Source organism: Penicillium samsonianum, assembly GCF_028829775.1.
Source record: "Penicillium samsonianum strain IBT 33392 chromosome Unknown utg000004l_segment0_segment0, whole genome shotgun sequence".
Classification (NCBI taxonomy): domain Eukaryota; kingdom Fungi; phylum Ascomycota; class Eurotiomycetes; order Eurotiales; family Aspergillaceae; genus Penicillium; species Penicillium samsonianum.
This window is the reverse complement of record NW_026643262.1, coordinates 715736-728746: the sequence shown is the minus strand read 5'-3', so window position 1 is coordinate 728746 and position 13011 is coordinate 715736. Positions and strand designations below refer to the sequence as shown.

Sequence of the window (13011 nt, the reverse complement as noted above, 5' to 3'; positions counted from 1 at the left end):
AGACAACCAACATCTCGATTCAATTAGATGTCAATTAGATGTTAGCTCCGCCGTTACAAGGCAAAATTTGACCTGCAAAGAATTAGCAATATTCCCAGGGGTAAACCCAACATTCCAGCACTCACCGTTGATCCATTCTCCAGCAGGACTAGCCAAGAATGCCACAATGCGGCCAATATCCGCAGGCACACCACAGCGCCCAAGGGGACTACCATTAGCAAGCGCCTTCTCAATCTCCTCAAGAGACGAGTTCCGGTCACAGCCAGGCGCATAGCGCCACGCGTTGCTCAACCACATATCACTCTTGACACCAGCAGGAGCAATCGCATTAACAGTAGCCCTCTTCTTGCCAAAGTCAGCAGCAAAGCAGCGAGTAAAACCCTCGACAGCGCTCTTGCTGCCCGCATACAGCGAGTGGCCAGGAACACCCAGGCCCGCCGCAATGGACGACATCAGCACCACACGTCCGCCGGGCTGGATGTGGTCGAAGGCGTTCTTCGCGACGAAGAACTGCGCCCGGGTGTTGAGGTCGAACACAGCATTGAAATCGTCCAGAGTCGTCTCGGACAACGGAACGAACTTCTCAGTTCCGGCGTTCGACACAACAATGTCAAGCTGTCCGAAGTGCGCGACGACCTGGCGGAAGAGGTTGGCGATTGAGTCGACGTTTGTCAGGTCGGCTTGGAATGCCGCGCCGTGCACGCCTTGCGCTTCAATATCTTGCACAACCCCGTCGGCGGTCTTGGAGCTGCTGGCGTAGTTGATCGCTACGCTTGCTCCCTTCTTCGCGAGCTCTAGCGCAATGCCGGCGCCGATGCCTCGACCACCGCCCGTCACTAGGGCAACTTTGCCGGCGAGCTCAAGCTGAACAGCGTTGGGGTGTTCGACGACCATTTTGGTGGTGGGTTTGATGTTTATGGAGGTGAGGTGTGAAGGATTGTAAATGAGTAGGTGTGAAATGGCGCTGGGAGTGGGAATCGTAGTCTAATATTGAATATGGTACATCAGTTAAATGGCTTGGTTTCATCATTCATCCCCATTGCAGAGGCTGGGCTTTGTTTCCGAATTTGTCGGTGACACATTGCAATGGCAGTCATAGAGGCCCAGAATCAACATCGGGTCCTAAAACAGAGTAGCTGCTTGCGAACAAGAACTCCAAATTACCTTGGCGTTACCTTGTACCGCATGCGGAAAGCCATGAGGGGTTGTCTCCACCATCTGTCACATCAGAAGCTCTCGGTTGCATTGTTGCGTTCCCGTGCATGAGAAGAATGCTGGCCAGATCCGGGGAATGTTAGTTTCGGGGGAGTTCGTTAGAAGTGAACTTTGGATATACTCGCACGATACGCCTCGCACCTATAACCAGAGCTCGAAAACTATCTGCAGAAAGCAAACATCGCTGGATAACCATGTCTCCTGCCACAAAGAACATCGCCGCTGAGCCCAACTTGGACATCAGCTTCCAGGGTTTGTTCCAATCCACCTCATTCACCTGCTTGTACTAACATCAACAGACTACCTCATCCTCTCGAAGCTCGTTTTCGACTGGGCAGACAGCTATGACGCCAAGGTACACATTCGATCCCATGAAAAAGCCAACTCAAAATTAGTGCTAACAGTGTTCCAGGACTGGGACCGCCTGCGCAGTATCATTGCCCCAACTCTGACGGTCGACTACACCAAGATCGGTCTGAAAAGATGGGACAACATGGCCGCTGACGACTACATGGCCATGATCACCCACCCCGGCTTCCTGGGTGACAAAACAATCAAGACCCAGCATCTCCTTGGTCAGACATGGTGGGAGAAGATTTCCGACACCGAGGTTATCGGTCACCACCAGCTGCGCGCGGCGCACCAGGTTTACGAGACTGAAGCCTTGGAGACTGTCAAGCTGCGTGGTCACTCTCATGCTACGAACGAGCACTACTATCTAAAGATCAATGGTATCTGGAAATTTGCCGGGTTGAAGCCGAATGTGCGCTTTGATGAGTTGCGTTTCAATGAGGTTTTCAAGGGTCTTGACTAGGTGTACCTGAGACAATGGGTTTTTGTGGAGGGGAATTGGTATAGTTTGATATAGTTTCGGAATTCATTTTACTTGCTTTTCTCCTCTTCTGTTGCCATTATGTAGAAGCCACCCCAAACAGAAGCCCGGGGTCGAGGTTAATCGAGGGAGAACGGTGACTTGAGGGAAAGTGAGGGCCCTTCGACCCCAGTAACGTATTTCACATGCGAGCTGGCCGCGCCAAAACACCCCAAACAACAAATAAAACCACATCAAGGTTCATTAAAAGACTCGCAAGGCCTGTCTGTACAGAATGAAAGAAAGATTCCTTCAACAGCTAATTTTCTCCGTGTAAAATGAAAAAAAAAATGGAATTTGTAAATAACAACGACCGCATGGCCATTATATCTGTGCAATTCCGAGGGCGACCACACGACAAGAGGGTTCGGTTCCCGATTGGCGATGATGGACAAAAGCAATTCTGGTCTAGGAACTAGCATGTGTTTCCTTGGGAAAGCCTTTCCATCACCTTTGCATACCATCCAGGCATTCCTCTCTGATACAACCTCATAGCGGTAGCCAGATGTTGTCGTCCCGAATCCTCTAAGGCCGTTGATAGACGGTACCCCTCAGTCAGACCCATTTCTCTTTCTTTTTCAGCCACCACCTCTATATAAACTTCTCTATCCGCAAATTTCTGTAAATCATCTGCGTCCTTTGGGTAACCCATCTCATCATAATTCCAAGGCGCATCCATCAGGCGGTACAATGGATAGAGTCAAAGGAAATTCGCCGGATATCTCCCAGGGCCCTGTAAATGCGGCTTCCCAGTCGATAACACCAAGCAGCTTGTACTCATCATCGAAAATCATATTGCTATGGCGCCAAAGTCACCATGATATAGCAGGAAAGGGCCTCTATCTCAGACAGAGAGGCTTTCAGCCAAAGTACCGACCGAAGATCTGAAGGAAGACGCAGACGATGATAATTCATATTACGAGAGGCAAGCAAGCTAGACGACACAAGAGAGAAAGAATGCTACGTGCAGACAAACAAAATTCCACCTCCCCCTGAACCATGTGTACTGGATGTTGAAGGCCGGAGAGAAAGAAATGAAGAAGCTTTCTCTCAGGAGAGAGATCAATCTACTGATCTCCCGGCTCCCTGTACAGCAGATGGGCTGTGGGCAGCTTGGTGCCTCGATTCGTGATTTCTCCAGGCGTTTACCCAAGTTAACTCCATTCCTCCAGGTTAACTCCATGCCTATCTCCAATCTAATCACCATCCCTGTATAGAGGAGAAGGGAGAGATGTTTAGATAGAATGTTTAATTAAGACGGAAGTTTGAATATGGTAAAGTGACCTCGGGAAGATTAAGTGGGCCAGTATGGATTGTGCGTTCTGATTGGTTGGGGGCCAAATAAGCAGGCCCCACCTATTGATACTGCCTATGATCGCCCTTCTTGGCCGGAAATCTGCCGGTATCCGTACATATTCACAATTCACATTCTATAAAGTGGCTTCGAACAGACCAAGGTGGTCCCTATGCCGACCTGGATGCTGAAACTGGCGCAAAAGCAGTGCTGGACCTCCTCTCGAGAGGTAAAGAAGCTCTCAATGGGAAGTTTCTAAATATCAATGTCCCGGGTTGGGAGGAGACCAAAGGACTGCATAAGTATGATGGGCTTGAGATTGAATAGTAAATGGCAAACAGATGTTGCGTACATGGGACGGTACCCGTAGCGGAGCTCGGCCTTGCAGATAATAGAATATACGTTGTTATGGTTCGCGACGCCGGTAGCTGCACCAGGCTCAGGGCATAGCAATAGTTTCATGGTCTTATATTTAGCTACTGCAACCTTAGGTCTTAATATTAGCAACAACGGCAACACCATTACTGAGAATTCCAAGTCCAACGTGATATCAACAGAAATAGACAAATCACGCAGACAATTCACACTGATCATAGTCATCATCTTCGTTGACTGATGGATACACCATCCTCTCAGCCAGTCCCGCCTTATTCTGCTCTTCCTCTTCTGCTTCAATATTTTCCCGTAGTTGCGCAACGGCACGATTCACCAGTGAAGTCAGATATTCATCATCCGGATGTTGTCGACAAAGCTCTTGGAAAATATCGATAAAGTCAGGAGGGTTACCATCTTGGGCCTCATACTGACCAATGGCGAGGCAATGCACCACATTAACAGCGGCTGCAGTAGCTTGGAGTATCTTCGCTCTGTCATCATTGGTATAAGAGTTGGAAGGGCTACAGCTCATCAAGAGCTTAGCAATTGGATCTGCTGTCGTCAACAGCATCCAGAGGGAGATATTATGATCCATAGAGGCTCTCAACTTGCGCAGATCACGAAAAAAACATATTTTGAGAATCTCGGCTTCGGTAGAAAGGGAGACCTCGTTAAGCCGCATCGTATTTCTTGCCCACTTAATTAAGTCAAGGACATATTGGCCCGCAGGCATATTTGCCAACGAAGCAATGTACTCCATATGATACTTGGCATCCGTAGCTGGGCTTTCTGTGTGGTCATTCTCTGCTGATGGGTTTGTTGAAGCGTCTAGTTTTCCCGCGACGTTGGTCGGTTCGTTAATTGCTGTCGACGAGGAAGCGTCTCCACGGCCACGTTGATCGGGAACTTTGATATTGGAGCTCGTAGAAGCTGTTGGAGGCAAGGTCGGGGATTTGACACTTCTTTCGTAAAATGTAACCCGATAGGCCGTGCGATGAATCCTGCACTGGTAATGTGACGGTCTTGGAGTATAATCAGCCTTGAACCTGCAACAAATTCTCTGGGGACATACCCATGTGACACCCATGGCGCCCCGAGCAATTTCCGATCGATCTCAGCAAATTCGCACCAGCCGGTTGGTACAAAGAGTCGGGTTGACCTGAGGCTGGGCCTCTGAAACACTTGGACGCAAAACGGGACATTGAGTCCTAGGTTCTTGTCTTTGGTTGGCGCTCTCTTGTCTTTTGCTTTTGCCCAGTTGATGAAGAGTCCGAGTCGGTAGTCTTCAGCTTCGAAAGTCGTAGACCTGATCTTATCGCAACAAAACGCCTGCGGAGTCATTGTTTTGAGTGGAGGAGACAGAGTGGATCTGACGAGGTGGAGAAATGTGGGGAATGATACTGGCAGTCTATGTAGGTACCGTTGATTCATTGAGCTGATCATGATGTGCTTATTGCTTGCTGTATACTTTTAGGAGGCCCAAGATAGGAGGTTGGTTTGGGGGAGAAGGGTCCAAGGTACAGTTAACCTTCTGTATATCAATTTCTAAACATCTGTATAGAGTCAAAAGCAGCAATATAGGTGATGTGTAGATAGTCCTTGTAGGTGCTGACAGAGGGGAAATGGGGAAATAGGCAAGAGCCACCTTGGGAGCACCTACCCTGGAGGTATACCCTACCTTCCTATTTGGTCAAAACTCGTCACCTACCCCAGTTCCCCAGAGCCTTAAGCCACTGGCAAAATATAAATACCCCCCTCCCCCCACTTTCTCTCTCTTCTTCTTTCTTCCCTTTACATCGCTCTGCTGCTTCCCAGGACCTTCCCCCATGGACCCCCCTCCACTTGGCCCCATCCACCTTGGACTTTCCATCTCTGCCATGCATCAGGACATTCTACCATGGACCTTCCACTCTGGTCACCTTCCACTCTGGTCACCTTCCACTCTGGTCACCTTCCACTCTGGTCACCTTCCACTCTGGTCACCTTCCACTATGACCTCTGTCCATCGTGACCACATCCACCATGGACCTTCCACTCTGGTCCTTCCACTATGACCTCTGTCCATCGTGACCACATCCACCATGGACCTTCCACTCTGGTCACCTTCCACTATGACCTCTGTCCATCGTGACCACATCCACCATGGACCTTCCACTCTGGTCACCTTCCACTATGACCTCTGTCCATTGTGACATATCCACCTTGATCGTCCACCATGTCCTTTCCATCATGGCCTTCCACCATGACCACTTTGAACTGTGAGCATTCCTAGTGACATTCATCTATTCGTCTCAAAAGACGAACCTTGCTTACTTGTTTCTAGTAACATTCATACGTTCTCACCCACATCCACTCAACTATCTCCAGCCTGGCCGTGGCGGACTTCGGCTTCAGGACAATCGGCAGGCTTGGAACGAATCAACCACATCCACTTGACCACATCCACTTACCCACCCACATCCACTCAACCGCATCCAACTCTCCAGCCTTACCGTGGCGGGCTTCGGCTTCAGGACAATCGGAAGGCTTGGAACGACAACAACATCAACCACATCCACCCACCCACCCACATCCACTCTCCAGCCTTACCGTGGCGGGCTTCGGCTTCAGGACAATCGGAAGGCTTGGAACGACAACAACATCAACCACATCCACTCAACCACATTCACTCCTTGTTTCCAGAAACAATATTGATGGTGGGACAATCCACGGTGATGACCGTCCACGGTGAAAACTATCCACTCAGGGCCTTTCCATTTGGACATTCACAATCCCCATCATCCATCATAAGATTCGACTAGGATGACCTTCCACCGTGCCCACCATCACCATCAATCATCCACTAAAACAACATCTTGGCCTCTCTTGGCCTCTCCTCCTGGCGACCTTTCGCTGCGCCCACCGTCACCACCAACAATCCACCATACCAACTATCCTGGCTTTTCCTCTTGGCCTCTCATCCACCAAAAAGTTATCCATTTTCAACATACCCTTTGACAACTACATATCACAACCATCTATGACAACCACAACCACCACCCACCACATGACAATCATCCATTTTGACCACCCATTTTGACCACCATCCATGACCAACCACCGTCCACCTATGACGATCACTTCGACCATCTTGACAATTATCCACCTTGACAACCATCTTGACAAAACCATCTTGACAAAACCATCTTGACAAAACCACCTTGACAAAACCACCTTGACAAAACCACCTTGACAAAACCACCTTGACAAAACCACCTTGACAAAACCACCTTGACAAAACCACCTTGACAAAACCACCTTGACAAAACCACCTTGACAAAACCACCTTGACAAAACCACCTTGACAAAACCACCTTGACAAAACCACCTTGACAAAACCACCTTGACAAAACCACCTTGACAAAACCACCTTGATAAAACTACCTTGACAATTCATCTTGAAATCCATATTGGCAATCATCTTGACCACCATCAACCTTGACAAAATCACCTTGACAAAAACCATCTTCACAAAACCATCCATCTTGAGACTTTCGATCTACTATGACAGCTGGGACCACTATCCGCCACGAGACCTTCCACCTTGGCTATCCACTATGACCACCATCCACTATGGGTCTTTCCATCTTCCCATCCACCATGGTCACCACGAGACTTCTTACTTGACCATCGACTGTGCCCACCATCCACCATGCATCTTCCATCTTAACAATCCACCACGGCCACCATCCACCATGGGTCTTCCATCTTGACCATCCACCACGGCCACCATCTATTATGGGTCTTTCCATCACCATGGTCACCACGAGGCTTCCTACCTTGACCCTCCACTGTCCCCACCGTCCAAAATGGGTCTTTCCATCCTCCCCTCCACCATGGTCATCATGAGACTTCTTACTTGACCATCGACTGTGCTCACCATCCACTATGGCCACTACCCACCATGCGTCTTCCATCTTAACAATCCACCATGGCCACCATCCAGCATGAGACTCGTCTACTATTACAACGATGACCTCGTTTTGCCAGCTGGCACAAAGGCACCAAGGTTTCCACAACTTTCTATCAACTCTTCCTGCCTTGTTATCATCAAGTCTCATGGCAAAAACCTACAAACAAACATGTTATTGGAAAACTTCCTGGTCAAATAAATGTCCAGCACAGACCAAACTCTCGTGGTCAAACCAGCAACTCAAAGCGGCCGTGTAAAGCTTCTGGATCAAGCAGTTCCCTCCAATGATCAAGTCACTTTCCTCCACTGGTCAAGTCATCTTCGACAAACTTACTTTGACTCCACCAATCAAAGATCTCTGATGTCTCTCATATCATTGCTCAATACCGCCAAGATGGTTTTGTCTGTATCAACCGATCTTCATATATCATTAGGGGTTAGCTAGAAGGAGAAATCAATTTGTATTGTTTTCATTCTATTATTTCTGTAGATTTCCTTTCTAAATTAGTATCAACTTTATCATAAACCACGAAGCAATCGTTCATGGGTACATGTAGACATAGACCAAACACAAAAAAGCAAAATAAAAGTGACACACCTCTAGTGGTCCGGATGCTGATACAATTGTTTATCTCTTTCCTTCCACTTCTATGCATTTGGCTACGAGGCCTATTAGTTAGGATCTGTCTTCTTCCTCTGGATCTATATGCAGGAACGAGGCGAGAGGATCTACTCGGTGTGGCCATTCTTTGAATATTCATTACATGTCCAACAAAGATGACAGAAATTATGTTATATGAAGAGCTAAAGAAAAGCAATATAGCAAAACATCAGCGAATCAAAATCTAGCTATTCAATCGCCACAACCTCCACAGTCTCCACAATCCTAGTCATATAAGAAGTTATTGTCCCCTCCACCGCAGTCATAGCTTCTATAATCATCAGAAGTCCCCCCAGAATAGTAACACCCATAGTCCTCGGTATCCAAGTAGCTCTGACTCACACTACCTTCGTCACGGAAAGTAACCTGGGTCTCACATGGAGGCGAGTACGACCGTGCGTCTTCATCTCGAGTTACCTCGGTGTCAAATGTAGGCGAAGACGACACAGGCTGGTCTTTGTCGGAATCTTGGTTGGTATCTTCAGTCCCATCGTCAGGCCGGGATATCCCATCCTCTTGGTCCTGGTCTTGATCTTGGTCTTTGTTTTGATCTTCTCCATCATTATCAGAATCACTAGACCCAGTCTCAACAGCAGTCGAAGACGCCACATGCTTATCAAAAACCGTCGAACTCCCAGTCCCCCAGTTCGGTCCACAACCAGATCCCAAGTTAGATCCCCATGCAGAGCCGTATCCCATCCCGGTTCCGTATCCATAGCCTGAGCTAGCTCTATGTCCCACGCCAGACCCCATTGATCCAAGCACAGATCTTGATCCTGACACTGACCTCGATCCCGACACTGACCTCGACCCAGAACCAGATCCAGAGCCGGATATCTTGTGCTTGATTGCATTCTCAAGCTGCTTGAGCGGTTTCGCTATACTGGCTCGCCATCGACGCGAGCTCCCCGTGCTTGGTTCGTAGAGGTTGAGATCGAATACTCGGTTGTGTTGGTTGCAGTGGAAGGTTTTGCATCTGTCGAGACATCAATATGAGGATATGATAAAGAGGATGATAAATGTGTCCATGGTGTAAGTTTATGCAGTCAACTCACTCATCCATCTTCACGAAATTCGCATCCACAATCCCATCTTCGGAGACTTCCTCAAAATTCCCGTGCTTGTCACTTGCGACGAAATACCGAATAGATTCTATGGGCCCGTTGGTGACTTGTCGCACGAGTTGGATGCAGACGCTTGCTTCGGAGGGATCGGTGGATCCTGTTAGATTGCCGATTACTGTCAGGGCCCATTTGGTGAATTCGGTGAAAGTTTGCTCGTGTTCGGTGTTTGGGAATTTGGTGGGTTGGATGGTGGTGCAGCAGAATAGATGGTTTGACATTTTGGCGGGTTGTTTGAATGGAATCTTGTATGAGAAGATTGCTTGTGGGGTGGGTAGATAGTATGGGTGATTTATTTCGTTAAGGAACTGTGTCTCTCTGTCTGGTGTGTGGATGAGGCCGTCAGGATGTGATAATTAGACTCTTACTTGATTAGGAAACGGAGCTGTTATTCCTAGCTACGGGGTGTACCAGGGCTGAATTTGTGGCTATTGTTGGGGAAAAAGATACTATGCCACTTTCTATACCTATTCCAAGGTTGCAGCTAAGGTTGAGTTCGAGATATTTGTCAACAGTCTATGGCATCCATGGTAGGGAGTTGAAGATGCATCCTATCTTCTATATGTCATTCATATACAGAGAAAAAAAAAGAAGGTAATCAAAAGAGGCTGTCATTGAATTAATTAGTATTGCCAATGGCTGTGATGCCAATAAGACAAAAGAAATGAGAGCAATCTAATATACAAGCATTTTACAACCTCCATGAAAGCGCAATATCACATCACAAATGCTAGTATTCCAAGGTTACTCCCAGTCCTCCAAGTCATCCATAGTATCCTCATAACTAGAAAGAATTAGCTGATGCGCACATTTGAGCTTATTTCGACTGTACTCACCTAGCATCTTTGATGGGATAGCTGTGGCCGTTATCGATAACATAACCGCTGTGGGTATTCTGGTTCGGCAACGGGCCCTTGGTCGACTCCTCGTGGATGGTGACGTGGTGATCGTGCGTCTCAGCCGTGTGAGGGGCTGACCAGTAATCATTGGTGTTCCCGGCGTCGACGTTGACGGGCTCGGCGGTGGGACGGGGTGCCGCCGACGGCTGCTCGTGATTGTAGTTCGGTAACGCGGGCTTGGGAGCCTGAGGTTGTGCCTTAGGTGCAGGCGGATTTGCCACCGGTGCTTGTGTCGACGGCTGCTCGTGATTGTCGTTCGGTAACGCGGGCTGGGGAGCCTGAGGTTGTGCCTTAGGCGGATTTGCCACCGGTGCTTGTGTCGACGGCTGCTCGTGATTGTCGTTCGGTAACGCGGGCTGGGGAGCCTGAGGTTGTGCCTTAGGTGCAGGCGGATTTGCCACCGGTGCTTGTGTCGACTGCTGAGACGGATGCGCAGTAGCGGGTCTTTTGGCGCCCTTGGTGGCGGTATACAGAGCGCCGTGGCTGCCGGCCGTAGCCTTAGTGTCAAGTCCGGTGAGGTCAAGACCATCGTTGCCAGCGGCATTGCCGCTGATGTCTTGGGGGTAGGCAGCGCAGGTGTCATAATGGCTCTTCGGGGGAGCGTGCACGGTGTTCGCGAAGGTCTCGGGGGCCTCAATGATGGTGGCCATTAGACCAGCCTCGACGTGCCACTCTATGTGGCAGTGCAGCATCCAGACACCTGGGTTATCCGCGCGGAAGCGGATGACGGCGTGGCCATTGTTCTGGACCATGATGGTGTCGCGTCTGATTGGGGTCGCGGAGACGTTGCTCGTTAGGCCATTGTAGTAACCGCCGTCTACTGGGGTGCGCTGCAGAACCTGGAACTGATGGCCGTGCAAGTGCCATGGGTGCAGGTTGCTGTGGTGGTTGTTGATCACGATTTCGACGACATCGTTATGTTTCACGACGAAGGGGTTTACTTGGCCATATACTTCGGGATTGGAGGAAAACTCGGGACCGATTGTGTTGGCAGTGTATAGAGACGGAACCTTGGGGGAGATATAGGTCTTGCCGTTAACAGTGAAGCGCGGAACACCGTCGATCAATCCAACGCCGGTCTCAAGAATGATCTGTTGGTTCACGGGTTGGAGCAAGGGCTCGTGGTCTGCGGGTACCAAAGTGACATCATCCACAAAGTCATTTTGGAAGTCGATGTGTTGGAAGACGGGAGGCTCGGGCAGCGGCTTGTCCTCGTCGTACACCAACCAGGCGGTGGCATTGGGGTTATAGCCCTCTGGGATGGTGCGATTTTCGAAGATAAACATCATGTTGACATCCATAGTATCCCAGATAGCAAAGTTCTGACTAGCGTCAGGCTTGGTTTTGATCAAGACACCCATACGCTGGCCAGTTGCAACACGCAGGAACTTGTCTCCAGCAGGGTGGGGCTCGGTATAGACGCCGTCGACCTCCACGACAGTCATCTCGTGGCCATCGAGCACCCAGAAGTGGCCAGGCCAGTTTCCAATACAGATAATGTGAACAAGATACGTCTTGTTAGGCAGAACCTTGATCTTGGTGTTGGTCGAGTCATTGATCAATGCCGAATCAGGGAGAGGCTCTTGGCCATGGGACGCCACACTGGCGGCATCGAGCAGCTCTGGCATCTCCTTGTGGTACCAGTCGCTCAGGGTGATTGTGAACTCATCGTCATAGTGGAAAGGAGGGCTAGGGTCGTGGACAATCAGAGCACCACGCAATCCATCGGGGTACTGGCCCATGTTGTGTGAGTGATACCAGTATGTTCCAGCTTGGTTGACCTATACTGCAATTAGAATATGATCATCTCTCTCGCGCCGGGGATTACCCACATCAAAGTGATATTGCATGTGCGAGCCTGGGGCAATTGGGCACTGGGTGACTCCAACCGCACCATCCATAACACCGGAGCCTTGCTGGCGCATGCCGTGCCAATGGATAGCCGTGGACTCATTTCCAAGGCCGTTGTAGACATCGACGATCAGTTGGTCGCCCACGTTCACGTCAATCTGCGGGCAGGGCCATTGGCCGTTGATACCGATGACCGGGCGCTCAAATCCATCGGGGGAAGCATTAACCCAACCGATGTGCCAGTTCAGGTAGACATCTTTCGCTGCGGCTAGGCCAACCCAAGTGGCCAGCGCAAAGAGGCTAAACTTGGCCATTGTGGCAGTATTCAAGGCGCGAAAAACGAGCGACGGCCCAAATGAGAAATATAGTAAAATCCTCTAAAAGAGTGTATTTGAGGTCGGATCAACTAGAAAGCAAAAACGAATATAAAAGAACGAGGTTGTCGAAATGGGCGCAGATCGGCCGCTGTGCTGAATGTCGAAAAGGAAGAAACCTGGACACCGGGCCTCTTTAACCATGGCGATACAAAAACAAAGATCCTGTCGATCTGCAGGGGCCTGAGTATGCTACTCGGGTTAGATCCCATTTCCCTGCTCGCGAGAGTGACATTGGTCATGCCTTCATTCAAGGGTTTCAGGGGCTGGGAGCTGGAATAACAAAGCGCATAGTAGAGCAGTATCGAAGTCGGCCTTTGTTTTTCTTTGAAGAATGCCCTAAGTGGGCTCTGAAGGGCGGAATGTAGATAATTCACCTAGGTGGGAGATGGTTCCGG

General features: G+C 49.4%; 6 protein-coding genes across 6 annotated transcripts; 1 reads left to right on the top strand and 5 right to left on the bottom strand.

The window, feature by feature from the left end:
• Positions 1-34: 34 nt before the first annotated feature.
• arp2 (hydroxynaphthalene reductase arp2) lies at positions 35-894 on the bottom strand (the record flags this gene model as incomplete). The annotated part of the gene is made up of 2 exons (XM_057279902.1): positions 35-72; positions 126-894. 2 exons carry the CDS (start codon positions 892-894, stop codon positions 35-37), a joined length of 807 nt encoding a protein of 268 aa, XP_057134162.1.
• A 515-nt stretch (positions 895-1409) lies between these two features.
• On the top strand, positions 1410-2029 carry arp1 (scytalone dehydratase arp1; the record flags this gene model as incomplete). Its single annotated transcript, XM_057279901.1, has 3 exons — positions 1410-1467; positions 1515-1570; positions 1628-2029. 3 exons carry the CDS (start codon positions 1410-1412, stop codon positions 2027-2029), a joined length of 516 nt encoding a protein of 171 aa, XP_057134161.1.
• Positions 2030-3948: 1919 nt separating this feature from the next.
• N7471_007181 (uncharacterized protein) lies at positions 3949-5096 on the bottom strand (the record flags this gene model as incomplete). Its single annotated transcript, XM_057279900.1, has 2 exons — positions 3949-4777; positions 4828-5096. The coding sequence occupies 2 exons, from the start codon at positions 5094-5096 to the stop codon at positions 3949-3951; spliced, it is 1098 nt and encodes a 365-aa protein (XP_057134160.1).
• Positions 5097-7342: 2246 nt separating this feature from the next.
• On the bottom strand, positions 7343-7711 carry N7471_007180 (uncharacterized protein; the record flags this gene model as incomplete). The annotated part of the gene is made up of 1 exon (XM_057279899.1): positions 7343-7711. The coding sequence occupies one exon, from the start codon at positions 7709-7711 to the stop codon at positions 7343-7345; it is 369 nt and encodes a 122-aa protein (XP_057134159.1).
• Positions 7712-8593: 882 nt separating this feature from the next.
• On the bottom strand, positions 8594-9710 carry N7471_007179 (uncharacterized protein; the record flags this gene model as incomplete). The annotated part of the gene is made up of 2 exons (XM_057279898.1): positions 8594-9344; positions 9424-9710. 2 exons carry the CDS (start codon positions 9708-9710, stop codon positions 8594-8596), a joined length of 1038 nt encoding a protein of 345 aa, XP_057134158.1.
• A 523-nt stretch (positions 9711-10233) lies between these two features.
• Positions 10234-12553, bottom strand: abr1 (multicopper oxidase abr1; the record flags this gene model as incomplete). Its single annotated transcript, XM_057279897.1, has 3 exons — positions 10234-10273; positions 10326-12169; positions 12221-12553. The coding sequence occupies 3 exons, from the start codon at positions 12551-12553 to the stop codon at positions 10234-10236; spliced, it is 2217 nt and encodes a 738-aa protein (XP_057134157.1).
• Positions 12554-13011: the final 458 nt, after the last annotated feature.